The 20,605-nt window shown below is 41.1% G+C and overlaps 1 protein-coding gene across 5 annotated transcripts in view; it reads left to right on the top strand.

The window, feature by feature from the left end:
- grin1b (glutamate receptor, ionotropic, N-methyl D-aspartate 1b) overlaps positions 1-8,904 on the top strand; it is a 30,726-nt gene extending 21,822 nt beyond the window's left edge. For 3 of the 5 annotated variants that reach the window (XM_018759372.2, XM_018759373.2, XM_018759374.2), the window contains one exon: positions 6,677-8,904. In XM_018759372.2, the coding sequence (XP_018614888.1) occupies positions 6,677-6,742 (66 nt within the window). In that variant the 3' untranslated portion in view covers positions 6,743-8,904. Of the gene's footprint in view, positions 1-2,828; positions 3,274-6,676 lie in introns of those variants that run through there. The other 2 variants (XM_018759375.2, XM_018759378.2) reach the window with 2 other exon arrangements.
- Positions 8,905-20,605: the final 11,701 nt, after the last annotated feature.

The following is a 20,605-nucleotide window of genomic DNA, read 5'->3' as shown; positions in this document are numbered from 1 at the left end:
AGAGGTCATCCTTCTGTAGCAGCAATCCCTGAGGTATTGCTGTTATTACTCTAACAGGTTGCCAAGTTGCACTAATTTTCCTCTGTTTGCATATCTACTTCATACAGATGCTCAACATATACCAGTTGTACTATAAATCAGGATACATATTGTATAATGAGACCATATCATTTCATATCAGATTACAAGGTAAGCAGAGTTTTGTCTTTACAAAAACATTTTCGCTTTTACTTCAGGGGATATATTAACATTTATAACAGAGCTTTTCCCAGACAAATAAGAATCATGTTGAGCTGCCAAAATAACCTAGTCTATTGAAGGAAAAAACATAAGACAGCCAAGCGATGATCAGAAAAACCTGATGAGTCAGTGACAGGAATGCTGTTGTCTTTATTACTTGCTCTATTGTCCTGTTGCATTAGTGCACCAGACAGAATAGGGCACTCAAAACATACCTTGTAGCAGCAATGATTTTCAAAACATTTACTAGGTGTACAATATATGATAGATTTGTATTGTTTCCTTAAACAGAAAAACATTTCTTGTTATACAAAGTTGTAGTCATCACTTTTTTATATATACTCTTAAGTATATTTTGTGTTTTATAAAACTTTTGTAAAAACTAAGGAATGTGTATCCAGACATTCAGAGAGACCCCAAAAACATTATAGCAATAGCAGGGCATTAAGTTTTTAATTTTCCTGTTTTGGTAATACGTGCTCACTCTGTATAGGTCTGACTGGTATTCTGTATCTTAGGAATTCATTATTAATACTGTTTGTTTTCCTGATGGGGGCGCAGTGGGTTGGACCGGGTCCTGCTCTCTGGTGGGTCTGGGGTTAGAGTCCCGCTTGGGGTGCCTTATGATGGACTGGTATTCCATCCAGGGTGTGTCCCCTCCCACTCTGGCTTTATGCCCTGTGTTGTTGGGTTAGGCTCTGGCTCCCCGTGACCCTGTATGGTACGGTTCAGACTGTGTGCGTGCGTGCGTGTGTGTGTGTTTTCCTGATATACAGCTTGAGTTGGTTTCTGGAAATAGAGGGAATAAATTAGCCTGTTGTTCAGGCTAGGCTTGCAAAAGATTAAAGTACTCAATTGCTGCACTGTCTTTCACATCAGAGCAAAGCGTTTGGGCAGTAAACATGCAGAAGATTATGGCAGTGGGATTGGCATGGAACCTCTGGCAAGCTTTCACAATGTAATTGTTGAACACAGCTTGCAATGGGGACAAAAGAAGGACACAAGTGAGTATCCAAGACAACAAAGGAGAGTAAAGAAGCTGCACAGGGGATTTGCAAATTGGAATAATGTGCTCATATTCCACTGGCATGTATTTTTGTAAAATCAGCATTGCAACAGTGAAATGCTCACTCACTTTGTATACTACATATGTAATAAGATCTTTGCATCCTGGCACAAACCAAAATGCTGAACAGAGGGATGACCTACCTGTGATGCAAGGTGCAGCTGCCCCTTTTATGTGATATAAGCACTGTAAGCCCAGAGGGATGATGGTAACCTGAATTAACGCTCATGCCATTCATTCTGCTTTTCCTTTGTTGCATGTCTTCTGATGGAGTCCACTCTGTTGCTCCCCTTTCAAAAGTCCATTTTCTACACATGCACCCCTCCCCTACCCACTCCTACCATTTATGGGAGGCATTTCTATGAACCAATAATTCCTACAGAGTGTGTCTTTCTTGTTTCTTTTCTTATCCCCCTAAACATCTTTATTTTGGCCCATTGGTTCATTTAGTCTTTCTTTGAATACTTTTTATTTTACTCATTTCTTCTCATTTTCTCATTTTGACTAGCCTCTTATTTTTAAGGGAACCAACCTTGTAGCAGAGGATGCGTATGTATTTCCTATTTCCTACTTTTCTATTTTCCTGTCCCTTTTACTGTAGGACTCCTCTTTCGGAGAGACTCAGGATTTATGGATGTTGGTGTCAACATGGTATTGTTTCCTTTCAAAGCCCTAAGTTTTTCTACAAGGGGGTATCTTAATGCAAGTTTACCATTGTTGTGAAAAGCATACTAAGGTTAAGAAAGGAAGGAGAATGATTGCATGCCTTTGGTGTACCATGAACAATAATTTTGCAACAAATGTGAAATTTAGTTATATGACTAGACCTTTTGAAGGGACACACAAGGACCAGATTGGAGACTGCCAAGAATGCCAAGGTCATTGTGTATACATTGTAGTCCTGTGTCTTATGCAGTAGTGCAGGCTTATATGAACTGAGAAATGTGAACAAGTTAGAAAGGCAGAAACCAGAAACAAATGGATTTCAGTTTGTAACTTAGGTGAAGTGTGTGGTGGTGCAGGGGACGAAGGGGCACAGGTATTCTGTCTAAATGACTTCCAGATATACAGCCCCTCATTCATTCATCAGAGAAATGAGGAGCAATTCAAAGGGCTCCTGATGCATGAATGCGTGAGCCTCTTTCTCATCGTCCACACTTGCAGTCCTGGGGATGGTATAAAAAAGACAGGCAGCAGTCAGAGTCACATTGTTGTTAGTTCAGACAATCATGTGACAAGTTGCATTCTGCTGTCCCTTTCTTGCCTTGAGAACTGGTAGCTGTGAGATGACATTCAAAGACAAAACAAGTGAAACCCTTTAGATGTCCTTGGTGGAAGATAAACTGACAATTTTCTGTGTCCCTTCTGGGAACAAGCTCTCCTGGAGCAAAGTAGTTAGAGAGGTGTTGCTCTTTCCAGCCCCTGATCCAGCAGGGGGAGGTAATGAGGGGTGCGAGACTGACACCAAAATACACTCCACAGGAGAACGTAAATAATTCTTCTACATATATATTTATTTTAGGATAGGAAAAGTGGTAGAGCAGAACCCGACCCCAAAAAGAAAGCCTCTTTTAGGTCCATCAGTTCCACCCTGGCCTCCAGCATCAAGAGACGTAGGTCCTCGAAAGACACGGTAAGGAGATGAAGAAATTACACCCTGTCTCCCTGTTTTCTCTCCCTCCTCTCTTTTTCTATTCTTTCATCCCATCTTTAACGCCAAAAACATCCCATTTCAGAGCTTTTTCACCTTCACACATGGAGCTATAGTCACAGCCACATGTCTGTCACTCAGCCACGTATAAACCACACACAAACTAAAAGGCCGCTAAGAACCTGCAGGCCTGGACAGGGGTAGTGGGTGTGGTCTCTTGGAGGGAGGAGGAGTTGGGAGACGGAAGTGAAGTAGTTTGCCTCAATGTATTTGCCGTGGTTAACCTGGTTGTGGTTGACGTTCTTGCTGTTTTTTGTTCCTTTTTTGTGTACATGTGGGTGCCATCCACTTTGTTTTTACTGCTTGTTTCTGTTCAGTCACAAGGATGTTTGTTATTATGAGTACCTTTTTTGTTTTTCTCTTCCTCCATGGTTTATGTAATGATACATGCTGAATTTGTAGGAAAGAGTGTACACCTTAAGTGTGATGGTCAAAGACAAAGACAAGCATCATCAGTCATTCAAGCAATCTAACTTCAGTCCTTTTCCCTAGCTGACTTTTTCAGGTAGTCCATGTGAGGATGGGGCACTGCCATATTTTACCACCATTCTGCTGTTTTGCAGTCACATTTTTGTCTTACAGTGCTGTAATTGGGCTGTTTCTTGTGACATCACACATTTTGAAAAGTTGTTGCATGACAATATGTTTATGGTTGTAATGGGAGACTCATTTTTTCATTCACGCTGGATGTTGAGAAGAACTAGAAAGTGTTCATTTTCTTGTAAATGTTATACCCACCAGCATTCCAGGTATTCAATTGTGTAAGAAATAATTTTATTTTGTAAGAATATCTAAGCTTCCACAAATGGTTGATGTTAAGTGCTGTGTAATTTGGAAAGTGTACTGTGAAATATGACAAATTTCAAAGGAGAGGTGTGCTGTGAGATATGTCACAGGAGAGGTGTGCTACAGTGGTGTATGATAAATTTGATCAAAAACCTGGAATGACAGTTTACTCCCAGGACCATAAACATGAGATGGCATATATTACTGTTTATCAAGTTAATTTTGCATGTCTAGTTTTCTTTTGCAGATAAAGTGCCTTCTGACTGCAACATGGGAATCACTTCAAATGCATTGAGTTTTGGTTCTGCTTTCTCTGGCATCAGCGTTACTGTTACCTGAGAAGAATTTTTATAATTTCATACAGCACGGACAATAACTAGTAAGAAGCACACCGGAAACCTATTACAGTGTCCTCTTTTAAAAAGCAAAGAGATGACAAACCCTGACTGTAACTGGACAAGTTAACAAGGCTTCATCCTTGAAGATGAGACAGGGAGAAGACATAGGGTTTATATTTGTCACTGTTCCATCAGTCCCGAAATTAATGCACAGAGCTTAAGGTCCAGATGTGGAATAGGTGGAGACCAGGACTAATTTGTTTTTAACAGTGATTCTGTGCAATTGTTATATGTGATATATTTGTCAGTCCTGGGTGATACTGTAGTAGATCCTGAAAGGGAAAATACAAGCTGAAGTTCTGTTACTTAGGCTTTTTACAGTAAGATTAGACATATTGGGTGGCAAAAATACCCCTCAAATAGAACCTAACCATCTTCAGTTGAAGTCATTGTTTTATTTTATATCAGTGTTTATTTTTATAAATGGATTTCAATGGATTTTGAGTGTTGCTGTCCCCACTACATGCCACACTACTTCTGTCATCCTCTGCCGGCATGATGGTTGGGTTTTATTAGAATACACTTCTGTGTTTCTGCTCACTTGTTTTTCAGCAGGTGGCACTGTGGGCTGTGACTCCAGACCAAACCCCACTATCAACAAGCTTAACAGGGCATAGAAGTGCTGTGGAGTCGCATATTACATGCATTTAACTTATTTGGCCTCAGCTTTAAACGGGTGAACATCTATTTATTTGTTTGTTTGTTTGGTTTTAAAAATATACAAAGAATGGCTTTCCATGTGAATAACGCTTGTGGACACACTACAGGCAAGCTGAGTTTGGCTCTCTTGGGTCACTTGTGATATTCGTAGATATCCCTTCATGTGTCTTGCTCTTTCTCAGTTTGCACATTTTTTTTCTTGTCCATTAACATCTCAAAACTGCACAGTGTTGCGTAATTTCTTGCAGTTGTTATATAGATATTTATTATAATATAATTTATTAAATGTATTGCTTTGTGTTAGTCCAAGCTTATGGTGCCATATTCTGTAAAGTCATCATGGTCAACTGGTTACATGCAATTTTCAGTCCCCAAAATAACAGTGACTCCACTGTACTGAAATGCAGCTGATATTCTATGACAAAGGAATTATTCATTTATACTTCTATGTGATGACCTAAAGACATATATAACTCTGATGTGAGGGAGCCGTTAAGAGATATATTAGTAAGTGACATAATACTTGAAAATACCTGTTATAAAATAATAATAAGAAAAAACCATATAGGTACTTTTAACTGAGTATAGAGCCTTAAGTAGGGTGTAGTAGTTAGTGCCACTGTCTTAACCATGGCAGCCCCAGGCCACAAGAATGAATCCCCACCCTTGCCATAGTTCCTTTGAGCAAGGCATTTACCCTAATTTGTCTTAAAAAAGGAAAATTAACCAGCTCCATAAATGGGTAAATAATGGTAACTAGCTTAACATTAAGTTGCTTTGGATCAACTGATTTTAACTGATTTTGCATCAGTTGAATGAATAAATAATAATTATTGGTTGTTGGGCTGTTCTTATTGTTCAGCCTTATTTGAAAAAGAATTATTCTATAATGTAATAGACAATTAAAAAAAATTGTTTGTATTTTGCTCCATTTTCATTTCAGTTTGCTTAAGCATAACATAAATAAGATTTTTACTCCAGTTCATAAACAGTTAAAGCCAAGATGCAATGGGTTCTGGTAATAATGAATATGAAACAGATATTGCCTGCCTTCATTTAAGTAAACATTGGTAATAAATACAACCAACTTCATCACGCGTAAACTTTACATTTAATAAAAGATTTTGTTTGAACAGTAATTCTCCCTCAAGACTCCTGCTGTTACAAACACCACCAATACAAACACACAAAAACAGCGTTCCACCCGGGTAAGGATTTATTTGCAATCTACACTGATAAAGACTAAATGAGTAGTGGAAAAATGGCAGATGTCAAATAAATATTTTCAGTGTTTGAAAACATTGTTATAATAATAATAGTGAAACCAGGGATTATTTTTACCCTTAATTTAAGCAAAAAAACTACTAAAGTGAATCTTGAACTGCCTTGAGAGATTATAAAATGTGCATATTAAATGAAATGCCCCTTTACAGAATAATATCCCTGAGGTAAGTAAGCACAAAGCCTCCAGTGTTCCAGCAGATTCAAAAGCAGGTGAGGAAGCAAAAGGCTTGGTGCAGCTCTACAGAAAGTCACATCCATCTTCAGGTGATTAGGAGGCATGATGCTCTGCTCAGCTGTGACCTACATGGCCTGGCTTAGCCTTCTGATGGCTCCACTGGCCGTATGTCACAGGCTGGTGCGGTGCTTTCCTTTAGTCACGCATTTTAAATCGGGTCTTTTCCACCACTTTCTGTGCGTGGAGTTGGAGGATAGGTAAAATTCTGATACAAATCTGCATTTATGCAATGCCAAGTAATAGTGCCAGGAGTAACATATCTCCCACATGTTATGTGTGTGTCTTCACTTTTACAGCCATATCCAACAGACATCACAGGACAGCTGAACCTCTCGGACCCGTCCGTCAGTACTGTGGTGTGAGAGCAAGCCAGTAGGACCCAAGTGTTCTCCACTTGTGGTACTGAGCCATCGGAAGCATTAACCCCTGGGAGTCCCTGTCCATCACCCCATCTCGGCCTCTCCCGCCTATCGATCCATTTGAGACCAGCATGCAGAACATCACATCAAGACTAAAACCACAGACAGAGGGTGACTACTTTTTCTACACTGAGGCCACACCATCAGAGAAACTTTCTTTATTTTATCCAATGCCATGCCTACCATTGAGGCCATGCCTAGTACAACTATCAGTGCGTGTCCCACACTGAAACCCTTGTTGGAATAAGTCTTGGAAAACAGCACTTATATGTATCTCCATTTACACCTTTCGCAGATATTAAAATAATGTACACATTGTGTATGAGTTGTTGCATTGCACTGATTTACTGAGTTTGGCTTGATTAAGGAAGTGAAGAAAGTTCTGTATAAATTATTTAAATGAAACAACACTTCACTGCTAGTTATAATATAGCTGTATTATGTTCTTGCTACCTATGTATTCTTGCCATGTCGTTTAATGTATATGTATCACTACCTCCATATTTAAATAAAGTTTATTTTAGATATGTAGCCTATTTGATACACTATAATAGTGATAATACTTTAAAGTGTCCCATATGTTAATTTTGAAAGGTTTTTTTGTAATGAAGGTATTACGTAGTGCAATAAGTCATCATGTAGAGATCTACTATGGTAAAATGGTAAAACTGGTAGCATAGAACAGTGTATATTTTTTGAAGTACATATGAAAGTAGATCGGCTTTTTCATTACCATAGTTGCTCCTTGACTCATTTTCCAGATTGGTCCTGTTTTCCCTGGCTCCCTTCCTTCACTTAGTGTGATTATAATGTTTTCACTGAACCTGTCTGGCTTTGTGGATTTTTATTATGCTAATATTTATTATTTTTCTGGATCCAAAGTGATTGGCAGGTTATGAATATTAAACACATATTTATATTCTTGAATGCATATGTTTGTCTCCAAAGGAACAAGTACAAGAACTATTATACGTACAGATTTATACACTGTTAATTCCCGTTTTGTCTTTTCAGTGTTTTTTTCTAAATACGGTTTTTGCTTAATTGTATCACTGAGCTGTTAATACTTTCTTTGCTCACAATGTTTGTTTTTCCATCTCTAAATGCTAGTCTGCATAAAGGAACAGGAAAGTAATGTGTTCTAGTCTTTCATGAGTCCAGAAGGCATTTCAATATCTAAGGAGCCATAAATGAATGCAGGTGAATTTAAAACCTAGTGCACAGTATAATTTCCCTACTGTACCTTAATTTACTACACTAGCTGCTTTAAAAACTGCCAGTTTCTTAAACTCCTATCACTGCCACTTGATGTATATTGTCCACTATTCCAGGACAATAACACTAAGCCACCTTTGTCTTACACAGTCAGCACGAGAACTTGGTTAAATAAATATGAAATAAATACATATGAAGAGTACAAACATCTGCATATGTTTTCTAAAACTAAAGTGATTATGTAGTTATTGTTTTTGCAAGCAGATCAGAAATACATGTATGCAATATCTGTAAGTCATACATGTCTGTCATGTATGCAGTATCCATTCCTATAATGTTGTTTCCTGCCAAGCGATAAATAATGAATAAATTGCTATTTCATTTCTTTCCGATATTAAATCATACAATGAAACAGTTAAACTTACTTTCCAGTGTCAATTTCTTTATTGCTTGCAAAAAAGATTTTTTTTCATGGAATCTATTATGAATGCTTTGTCAGTTCAGGAAAAATGTATGTGCCCTTGTATATCCATATTAGAAATGGTCATGTCTTGAGAGAGCATTTCAAGTTACCAAGCAACATGGTCATAAGTAATGATGGCACAGTGTCAAGATGCTTCCATTGAAATACAACCCATTGGAGGAACTGATATTGAGACACTTGACATTACTATTTAGAGCTGCAGAAATATTGCTAAGATAGCCTTGCCTGTTTACTGTTCAACATTATGTACAGTGCCATCACTGTGCTTTTGACGAATTTTCCTTTTCTGCATAACAGCTAAGACAATGTTTGTAAATGAAACTCTTTATTTGTCTGTAAAAGAAATTGCACATCAACTGTATTTCTATGTGCCAATAAAATGTCTTGCTTATTAAACACATGCTAATAATACCATTTTAGTTGGGATGGTGATTTTTTTCCTCCACACTCATATGACTTCAAATTCACATATCAAGAATATGAAGTTAGAGTAACATTGGGAAATAATGACAACACTTTTAAATCTGTATGTTTTTTAGGAATTCAGCATCACCCACTTTGGATAGCTAGTGTTCTGGTTAGAGGCATGACCTTATAACCTAAAGGGTTAAACCCTTCTTCCTGCTAATGCTATAATACTCCTGATCAAGATACGTGCACTGATTTACTGCAGTAAAATTGGCCAGCTGTAGATGTAGGTCAAATACTGTAAATCTCTTTGGACTTTCTTTTGGATCTTGGGTGAAATCTCCAGCTATGCAATGAAGTAAAAGTAACTGTCATTTTAAAACATTCTCTTTTAAAACTTTTCTTTTCACTGCATCTTCTATTTTGTTGTGAATTTTGTTTTTACAGGACCTAACCCATTCAAGAAACAGTGAGAAATTAAGCAAGCAATGTTAGTAATGTTGGTTTGTTCACAACAGATTCTGCAGCAAAGAACAATTACATGTGTGAATATTCTATAGCTTTGCATGTACAGCAAAAATTGTGCAGTTTGTTGGCTTTTTTTCCTCTGGGTTTTATTTTGCTGTATTATATAACCAAAAGAAAAAGTAAATACACATAAAAGTAATGTCTATCCATTTTTGGAAGTTACTAAAATAATGTTAAGAAATTAAAACTTCACGTTTCTGGATATACAAGTGGTCTGCGAAGGTCTTGATTTTTGTAACTCTGCTAAAATCATAAAGCAAACACAGCAGAAGCCAAAAGAGGGCAAGGACCTCTAATATCTATCAAGGGTCATGGTTTTGTTTGGATAAAAAGGCACTGAACCATTAGCTAAGTCGGGGTAGAATGAAACTTCAGCTCAGTTATAGATAAGGTTACTACTGATGGATTGTAATGCTTTTGTACAGGATTACTCCACTTAGTCAGCGCTCTTCAGCTTGTGTTCAAGTTTTAGTATGGGGAAGGTAAAATAAAGAAATAATATGTAATTTACATGTTTTCCATACCTTCATGCAAAATTAACAGTTTAATGTCAATACAAAGCTATAAATGCTATGTCTTCAAAATTATAATTTCTTTGAAAGTGATTTCCTACCTGGATTGATCCACAAAATACCATGTATGCAACTTGAATCATGGTACATATTTGCTAAAATGTACCAAAAGGTTCCAGAATGAAATCCCAAGTAGAGCCTTTTCAAGCATAACCTTCAACGGAATCATCAAATGAAAACTGAATTTTTTCAGTAAACTGAAATGCATGTTGCTTTGAATATGTTGAACAATTGAAACTGTATCCTAAATTCTTGAAACTGACTCAATTTCATATATATGGTACACTTTTTGTTATTATCAATGTGATCTGAATACCAGACTAGAAGGAAACACAAATGCGAGGTCTTCACAGCGGTTCTAATGATGAACGTGTTGAAATATCCAGCAAAGGTTTTCTTCCATTATGAAGAGTAATTCATTCCTGAAAATCTGTTAAAAAGTACATTTTTACTGGATCCCTTCCAGTTTGCCTACAGAAGAAACAGGTCAGTGGATGATGCAATCAACAGAGGACTGCATTTCATCCTGCAACACATTGACAGACCAGGGACTGATGCAAAGGTCCTACTCGTAGACTTCAGTTCAGCATTTAACACCATCATCCCAGACCTCCTTCAGATCAAACTAATGCAGTTTTCTGTGCCCACCACCATCCGTCAGTGGATCAACTTCCTGACAGGCAGACAGCAACTGGTGAGGCTGGGAAATCCACTTCCAGCACCTGCACAGTCAGCACTGGTGCTCCTCAGGGATGTGTGCTCTCCCCACTACTCTTCTTCTGGTACACAAATGACTGCAACTCCAAGGACCCCTTTGTGAAGCTCCTGAAGTTTGCAGATGACACTACAGTTATCAGCCTCATCCAGGACAGCGATGAGTCTGCATACAGGAGGGAGGTTGAACAGTGGAGATGACTGTGGACTTTAGGAGGAACTCCCCAGCACCGCAACCCCATTACAACCCCAATTACTACCCTCTCAACAGCACCGTGTCAGCCATGGAGTCCTTCAGGTTCCTGGGTCTTACCATCTCCCAGGACCTAAAGTGGGACACCTATATTGACTCCATCCTGAAAAAGGCCCAACAGCAGATGTACTTCCTTTGCCAACTGAAGAAATTCAACCTGCCCCAGGAACCGCTGATCCTGTTCTACTCTGGCTGCTGTCTTCACGGACATATTTAACATCTCCTTAAAAAGCTCAGCTGTACCCACCTGTTTCAAAAACACCACCATTATCCCCGTTCCTAAGAAAAATAAAGTGAGCTGCCTTGATGACTATTGCCCAGTGGCACTGACCCCCATTGCAATGGAATGCTTTGAGAGGCTGGTGCTGGGACACATTAAGGACACCATTCCAGACACTCTGGACCCACTGCAGTTTGCCTACCACCACAACAGATCCACTGAAGATGCGATATCACACACACTTCACACCATTCTGTCTCACCTGGATAATAAAAACTGCTATGCAAGGCTATTATTTGTGAACTATAGCTCGGCATTCAACACTGTCATCCCAACCAAGGTGATCCAGAAACTACTAGGGCTGGGACTGAGTGCCGCATTGTGCAATTGGATCCTGGATTTCCTCACCAACAGACCCCAGCGTGTGTGGATTGGCAGTAATATCTCCTCCCAACTGATCCTTAACACTGGCACTCCACAGGGAAGCGTCCTGAGCCCAGTGCTATACTCCCTGTTCACACATGACTGTGTGGCCAGTCACAGCTCCAACACCATCAAAAAGTTTGCTGACGATACCACCATTGTGGGTCTGATCACCAACAACGATGAGACGGCCTACAGAGAGGAGGCGAGGCTCCTGGCAGAGTGGTGCCAGGACAACAAGATGTCTCTCAAAGTCAGTAAAACTAAGGAGTTGGCGATTGACTTCAGGAAACAGGATACCGTTCAGGCACCCATCTACATAGGAGGGGACGTTGTAGAGAGGGTCAACAGCTTCAGATTCCTAGGGGTCACCCTCGCTGCCAAACTCACATGGACTGAGCACACAGCATCAACCATCAAAAAGGCTCATCAACACCTCCACTTCCTCAGGCGTCTGAAGAAAGCCAGGATGCCCACTACAGTCCTCACCACTTTCTACAGGTGTGCTGTGGAGTCCGTCCTCACAGGGTGTATTACATCCTGGGGTGGCAGCTGCTCCATACAGGACGAGAAAGCCCTACAGAGGGTGGTCAGAACAGCTCAGGAAATGATCGGCACACAACTACCAGCAGTCCGGGACACCTACACCACACGCTGCCTCAGAAAGACGATGTGCATCATGAAAGATCACAGTCACCCCACACGGGCACTTTTCTCTTCTCTGCCATCTGCAAAGCGGCTCAGGTCTATTCGAACCCGCACAGATAGGTACAGGAACAGCTTTTACCCCAGTGCTATAAGAATATACAACAATCACCAATGTGCCACCTTTACTAAATACAGTTGGACTGCTTCTTCCAAGCACATTGGTAAATTACACTATCACTTTAAGCATTCACATTCTCGCTCTCACGTTCTGAGTTCTCTGGCTGTCAACTGGTATTATTACTACTGTTACCATTATTTAGGGGGGCGCGGTGGCGCAGTGGGTTGGACTGGGTCCTGCTCTCTGGTGGGTCTGGGGTTCGACTCCTGCTGGGGGTGCCTTGCGGCAGACTGGCGTCCCGTCCTGGGTGTGTCCCCTCCCCCTCCAGCCTTACGCCCTGTGTTGCCGGGTAGGCTCTGGTTCCCCTCGACCCCGTATGGATCAAGTGGTTCAGAAAGTGTGTGTGTGTGTGTGTGTGTGTGTGTGTGTGTGTGTGTGTGTGTGTGTGTTACCATTATTTATTGCTGTTGCACTACTCATTGTCATTGTCACTGTTTTGTTTGTGCAGTATCTCTATTGTCTTTGTCCATAGTCTGTGGAGAAGCATTCAGGAAGAATTTCATAATACTTGTACATGGTACTTGTACCTATGACAATAAACTTGAACTTGAACTTGAACTCAGCTGTCATTGAGTCTGTCCTGTGCGTTGCCATAACTGTCCGGTTTGGCTCGGCTACCAAATCGGACAGAAACAGGCTACAAAGGACAGTGAAGACGGCTGAGAGGATCACTGGCGCACCCCTGCCTACCCGTCAGGTCCGGTACAAGTCCACAATGAGGAAGCAGGCGAGCAAATTGTCGATGATCCCACACACCCCGGGCACAAACTCTTTACACTTCTCCCCTCTGGCAGGTGTTACACAGCACTGTCCACCACAACGACCAGATATAAGAACAGTTTTTTCTCTCAGGCCATCACTCTCATAAACAGTTAACACTCCTCTATAGGTCTCCTGTCAGTGCAACAAAATCTCATCACTTTTGTAATTTACTTGTTATTCATTTACATTTGTTGTATTTATACTACTATGTATACTCTCCTGTTTGTATGCTCTGTAAATAGGCTATTTATTTATTTATTCTGTAATTATGTGTCAGCTGTTTGTTTCTCTGTAAATATTGGAGGCACCTAGAACCACAGCAAATTCCTTCTGTGCATCAGCACACTGGCCAGTAAAGCTCATTCTGATTCTGATTTATTCTGTACAATTATTCTCTACTTTAGCCACTGCACTCTAACCACTACACCACCAGTTGCCTGGTTTCAGGGTGATGGAAGCTTTCCTTTCCCTTTTCAACTTTCTGCATCTTAAAAGTTTTTCTTTCTTTAGAGTTCAAGATTATTATCCGTGCTAAAGAGTCACAAGATTTCTGGGAGATGCTCGTGAACTAGCACATGATTAGCAGGTGGATGGGAGGCTGCTTCCACTGTATGGTGCTGGCCATCATAAGTGCTTGTGTTTTAAACTGAAATTAAACTGTGCTCATAGTAACTGTGAGTTCACGTTACGCTGATTTTATGATGCAAACTACATTTGATTGTAAGTACAAATATTTGTAAAAAGAGTTTGCAATAGAGGGAGGTGTGGTGGTGCAGCAGGTTTGGCTAGGTCCCCATCTCTGGTGGGTCAGGGGTTCGAGTCCCACTTGGGGTGCCTTGCAGTGGACTGGCATCCCATCCTGGGTGTGTCCTCTCCCCCTCCAGCCTCGTGCCCTGTGTTGCTGGGTTAGGCTCCAGCTCGCCATGACCCCGCTTGGGACAAGCAGTTTCGGCCAGTGTGTTTGCAATACAAGGAAAATGTGTACTTAACTTTCTTTAATTTCTTCAATTACACATCCGCTGATTAAAAGCCGATATCAGCTGTGTGGGCTGATAACACTACATAAGAGTTCATTGTAAGTCGCGTTGGAGAAAAGTGTCTGCTAAATAAATAAATAAATGTAATACAAATGTTAAAAGTGTTTCCTATTCCTAATAAAATTACTTGATTTCTTGTCTATACCATCATGCACCAATCACTTATATTAGTTGTTAGGTTATAACTGCACTGAATGTATATCTGAAGTTTTCTGAATACCACTGAAAAGACTTAATTTAATTTAGCCACAAAAACATGGCCTTCATTTGTTTAATAAAATTTGCTTGCTCCTGGTAATAATAGTTTTTTTTAAATGAAACCGCATACTGAAAAACGTGAGATGTACGTCGCTTTGAAGAAAAGCCTCGGCTAAATGAATAAAGGTAACTTTAAAAATTATCCTGACATTATTTGCAGGGACATTCTCTGTGCTTTACAACTGTCCTAAGCATATTAGCTTTTTTTTTTCCTCTGCTCTTTCTGTCCTTCTGTCTTGTTTTTTTTTTTCCCCACTGAAGTGAATGATTTATTTTAGTACTTCTCAGAATTTTTAATGCAACACCAAACATGGAGCAATCTGCCCTGTACTCATTTAACCTCAGAGTAACATCGAAACAACCGTTAACCTCTTTTCTTTCCAGTGGCCAGTGGGATATTCCAGTTGACGAAAAATGTATTTACAATTTCACCACTGACCTCAGCAATTGACGCAGTCTGAAAATGTATACCGAAAGGCTTAAAATTACACGTAGTTTTAGAAAAGGTGACTGTTACAGTATTTCACTAAAAAGGTGGATGTTGTTGACCTTCCTATAGCCAGATGGCAGATCCCGGCTTGCTTTGAATATTTTTATAGAAGTTATTTAATATAAGTTGCTTTATTATGTCTCGTGTTTTCTATGTGTGAAACATAAGATGTAATTTCGTACCAAGTTTCTGACTTGCGGTAGAAGTTTGGGCTAAAGTCTGTGACTATTTAAACCTCGGAACGTGACATAATTGAGCCATTGGAGCTGAAGCGTTTTTCAATATTAGCTCATCCCGACACAAGGTCAAGGACACTTATTACCCCATAGTAGCTTAGGTGCCTGGAATAAAAGTCAAATTTTTTTTCCATCCAAACTTTATTTAATAATGTTATCAGCAATACACACAACCAAAACAATACATTAAAAATCCACAATCAAACAAACCCAACACCATTTTCCTACAGTTGGAATAAAAGTCAAATACCTCTGTTTTACCTCACACCACCAACCTTGGCTCCCAGATATGGAGCATGCCCATCTCACTTCCATCTTACCCAGTGCCAGCCAACGCACTCACGGGTATATATCATTCACACGCATTCTCTACTTTAGAGACGTAGTAAAATGACTTTAGACGGTTAATTTTTTGGAGCACTGAGCTTGCAACCCATTAGAATATTTTGTCCGAGTGCGAAGAGAAAGGCGGCCATCTTTACGCGACACCCGGTCGGTGTAGAACAGGACAAGCCTTCGGAAAAGGCGGTACATTTCAGCAGCCTGTTCAGATATATTATATGATTTCCGTGCTTGTTTAGCCAGGCCAAACTGCCTCACTTTATAATACTTTACTCTTTTCCAGCCACGCACCGCATGATTTATTTTCGGTTGCTAAGACCTGTGTCAAGCTGATCCGTGTTTTTGCTGCGTCTTCCTTTTTTTTTCTTGTAAACTCAAACTGAACGCAAACATTTACATTACGTGCGTATTGTATTCATTTAGCAGACGCTTTTCTCCAAAGCGACGTACATCTGAGAAAATACAATTTGTGCATTACATTAAGGAGACACAGCTGCAGATGTGTGGTTCTAGTAGTTTCCTTCACCGTATGAACCGACGTTCGTCACACAAGTAGCTGCATAAACTTCACCGGAATTCGTCGATTCTAGTAGTTTTCTTGAGATACCTAAACGTTTACATACACTCATAAAACCACTGTCATCGCACGCTAAAATTTGTAGCAGTGGTCATCTTCACTCGTACCCAGACCAGACCTAGTATTTTTGCTAATACTTCTCGTTACTATTTGTGGGGGGAGCGCGAGTGGCGCAGTAGTTCTTAAAACGGGACAGAGGGCAGCGGCCCTCCCTTCGTTCGTCTTCCTTCCATTTCAGTCCCGTTTCATTCTACACGTATGCGGGAAAGTTCTGCGGCGGTGTGTTTGTAGCAGGGTGGCGACGAGAGAAACCCCGCCTGCGGCAGCGGACACACACACACGCAGTGTCAGAACACCTGCACACGTACTGTACTTCACACACGCGGAGAAACCGCCCCCCCACCGCACTGTGACTGTGCTTGACGCGTTACTCGAAACGCACCTGACTTGCAGAAGCAGTTCCGTCCGCGGAAACGCTGCGTTACGGTAAGTGCGGTGCACTCAATGTTGTACCCCTGCAGTGAGTCGAGGCTTGTACGCTTCTAACTTTTAACTTTAGGCGGCCGCTACTGATTTTTTTTTCTATTTTTTTCTTTTTTCTTGAACAAGTGAAGTGTGGAGAAATGGGTTTCGGCAGGTGTGTGACTCGCCGCTGAACGCGGGGCCCCGAGCGGCTGCACCGCAGAACCGCCCTATAAATCAGTGCATATGATGGTGTTTATTACAAGACGGCGCGTTTTCCGTACACATCTTCATTATTATTATGGAATACTGTTTGTATAATGAGGAGGTGCGATGGCGCAGCAGGTTTGACCGGGTCATGCTCTCCGATGGGTCTGGCGTTCGAGTCCTACTTGGGTACCTTGCGATGGAGTGGCGTCCCGTCCTGGGTGTGTCCCCCTCCCCGTGCAGCTTTGCACCCTGTGTTGCTGGGTTAGGCTCCGGTCTGCGGTGATCTTGACTTGCTTGGTATAAGAGGTTTCAGCAAATGTGTGTGAGCTCATCTGTATGTAACATTTCTCATGGGGTGTGTACAGTACGGTGAATCTGCAGTTTACATATCATATGCTGAGACTTGATTGTACAAAAATTACCACCATGGTAAAAATGAGTGTGTGGAAGACTAGTGTCTAAATGGTGTGTGTGCATGTGCATGGGGTGGGTGGCACACCTTTGTGTAGAGTGTGTGGATCGGTGGTACCCGAACGGTGGAGGGGAGCGGTCCGAGACCCAGTGGCCTGAGAGGGAGACGCTCTCCGCATGTGGCGAGAGCCCTGTTGGCGCATGGGCCGCTCTCGAACCTCTGACGCTGACTGCTGGGAAGCTGATCTGTGAGCTGCAGGACCTCCTCAGCACTCACTGACCACCATGGTAATAATGTGTTTCTCTTTGAACAGTCCGGCCTTGTGACCCCATGAGGATGCGTCACCGCAGTAACTGACAAGAGGTGGAAGAGTTACCAAGACAACAGCTCATAACACTGGCATAATATGCTAGATAGAGTTGCACTGTGAACTTGGAAGTTTCCACAATTACAGTTTTTGCCCCCGGGGAGCACATTTTTGATTTTTTTACAGGAAAGGCTCTGCTTTGATCTAACGGCTAATGTGGAAAGGCACACACACACACACACACACACACACACACACACACACACACTGGCTGAGGTCACGTGTTCCAAACAGGGTCGCGGTGAACCGGAACCTAACCCAGCAACACAGGGTGCAAGGCTGGAGGGGGAGGGGATACACCCAGGACGGGACGCCAGTCCGTCACAAGGCACCCCAAGCAGGACTCGAATCGCAGACCCACCGGAGAGCAGGACCTGGCCAAGCCCGCTGCACCACCGTGCCCCCTAATGTGGAAAGTAAAAGACATAATTGGAAAATCAGTATGGCAAATTTTAGCATCTGTGATGTAAACGTGTAAGTTTCAACACATAGTATACACACCCATTTTTCACATTTACTTGGAGGTCAGGCATAAGCATTCTGGTATCAGGTGTTATCCTGGTTAGAGCCGTTCTGCTGTGATCAAAAGGTCCTGGGTTGGGATCCCCTGTTACCTATAGAACCCTTCATAAACGTGCTTATCCTGAATTAACTCAGTAAAAGCACCCTGCAGTTTTAATGGGTAAATCATAGTAAAGTTGCTTAACTGTGTGAGTTTCTTTGAACTAGTGTCACCTAAATAAAGGTTAACAATAGTATTAATTTGTTGATTCTTTCATTTTTTTTACCTTCGAACCTACATCAGATGGATCAGTGATATGTTTTCTGTGTCCATGCTGTAGGGTTACAGGTACAACCTGAGCAGCGGTCTGTCAGCAATCTGTTTACCGCTGCGATTCGGGATGAGTGGAGCTGAGCGGGGTGATCACACAGAGGACTGCGGAAGAAGAGGAGAACTCCTTTGTGCCCCTCCTGCGTCCTGGCTGAAGCGATGGCTGTGGCGTTACCAGAATCTACGAGTCTTGAAGGAGGAGTGTGAGGCAGTCCCTCCACTTTCAGCCCGGAGGTGGATAATTATGGGCTCTGTCATCATGTTAGCACTGATTTTCATGGTGCTGCTTCTGTTCTGGAATTATCAGTGTACCCTTGTTGATAAATTGTGCCAAGGCAAGGAGGAAAGCTCCATGTTCCCATTGTTTGGAGACTGGGATGAAAATCTTGCCAAAGAAAAGCAGGTCTGAGAGGGGGGAGTCAGTGGGCTGTGGCCGTTCTCCTGTATTTAACTATATTTATCTAGACTCGTAGAGTGTACTGCAGTGGAGGAATAGTGGGAATAGAAAACAGGAAACTCAAACCTGGTGCCCAATAAGCATATTAAGAAGTGGGCACACAAGGAAAAAATCTGGCTCTTATGACTTTAAACAATAACCATTCCCCTCATTTATTTTTATTGTTTCGCTGTTGTAGTTGTTGATCTGATAGTAACATATTGTATACAATTGCTTACTAATTCAAAATTTTACCACAAGAGGGAGGCATGTGGCAAAGATTATCCGATTACCATTTTTTGTAATATAAATTCTAAAGTTTATCGTTACCCCCAGGAAAACAAGTTTTGATTATTGTTTTGATTATCATTTGTCTTAATAATTTACATCACTATGTATAATGATTCTAGTTGAACCACTGTGTGCCTTGAGATCTCTGCTTAATGGATTGTAATATAATATTTTATTCGGTGTCTCCCGTATGGTTTCCCATTTTATATGGAATTTTAGGAGGCAATGAAAAGTTAACGCAGTGAGTCCTTTATGGAGACTAGAGAAGAGTTCTGCTGTTATGATGGTTAATTATGAAAGGTGAAAAGCAAAATCAAAATAAGGACTCCTGAAAGCACACCTTGTGTATGCATGTGCCACCATAGTAATGATGTTATGAAAGATTGATAGAAGGGCTGCAATGTAATGTTATTTTTACTCTTTTTAAAGTTGCCATTGATCTAAAATGTTGTTCTAAAAGGGGATCATACATGAAAGCATGATTGAACAGTTAACGGTCAGTGACCCAGCAAGACATCACAGTACTTTGTCTGGTAATTCACAACATTCTTGAGTAGAAGTATTTTACTTGCACACAGCTGATGCAGACAACATTACAAGAGCACTAGTGGCCTTGCCTAAAAGCAGGTAGAAAGCCCTTGAAAATGCTTAAGAAATTAAATTTCAGACTCACGTAATGTAGGAAATTCAGTTTAGTACTGCTGTAACATTGGTTGCAGATGCTGTGCTTGAAACAATTCACATATTTTAAACAATTATCTGTTTTACAATAAAATTAACAGTGAACAACCACGCACGCATTTTCTGAACCGCTTGTCCCCTGTGTTGCCCGGTAGTGAACAACCAATGAACAGCTAAATTTTTCCAAGTATAAGAATGTAAATGTAAGTATAACCAATGGCGCTCTAAATAAGTAAGAAAAACTAGTATATTCCACCAGAAGTCAGTTCTGAAGGACACATACAGTAGTTATTCTGAATCAATAGAAATGGGTATTAATTACAGATTATGTAATTATTAAGCAACCATCAGACATTTAAGTATTCGGTGGAAACAACACCCGGCTGAGCTTTACGTCAAAAGGATTAAAATCAGGTAAGACCTACAAAATATTAAGTTTCAATTTGTACCAGAAATTTCACTGGCACCCTGGCGTACGAGCACGCACATGGGCACACGCTTATCAAATGAACCCATTCATCATTTCCTGGTATTTCTCCCCATGCTTTCTATGTTGGGAGCGCTGTACAGTGAGTGACAAATGATCCATGTGGGTGGCTGTGCAATCCAGTCAAATTGCAGGAAACCCCACGAGACGGAACGATAGAGCTGCGGCCCGCGGGTCCTTCGTGCCTGCGTGCAGACAGGCTTCGCGCACAGCGGCTTCCTCGGCGCCGCATCTGCTCCGTGCTGGCTCTGAGCCACATTTCATGCCCCGGGGCCTATGAAAA

The sequence above is a fragment of the Scleropages formosus genome, chromosome 17, assembly GCF_900964775.1.
Source record: "Scleropages formosus chromosome 17, fSclFor1.1, whole genome shotgun sequence".
Lineage (NCBI taxonomy): Eukaryota > Metazoa > Chordata > Actinopteri > Osteoglossiformes > Osteoglossidae > Scleropages > Scleropages formosus.
Note: the sequence above shows the minus strand (reverse complement) of the source record. Positions and strands in the feature narration are given on the sequence as shown.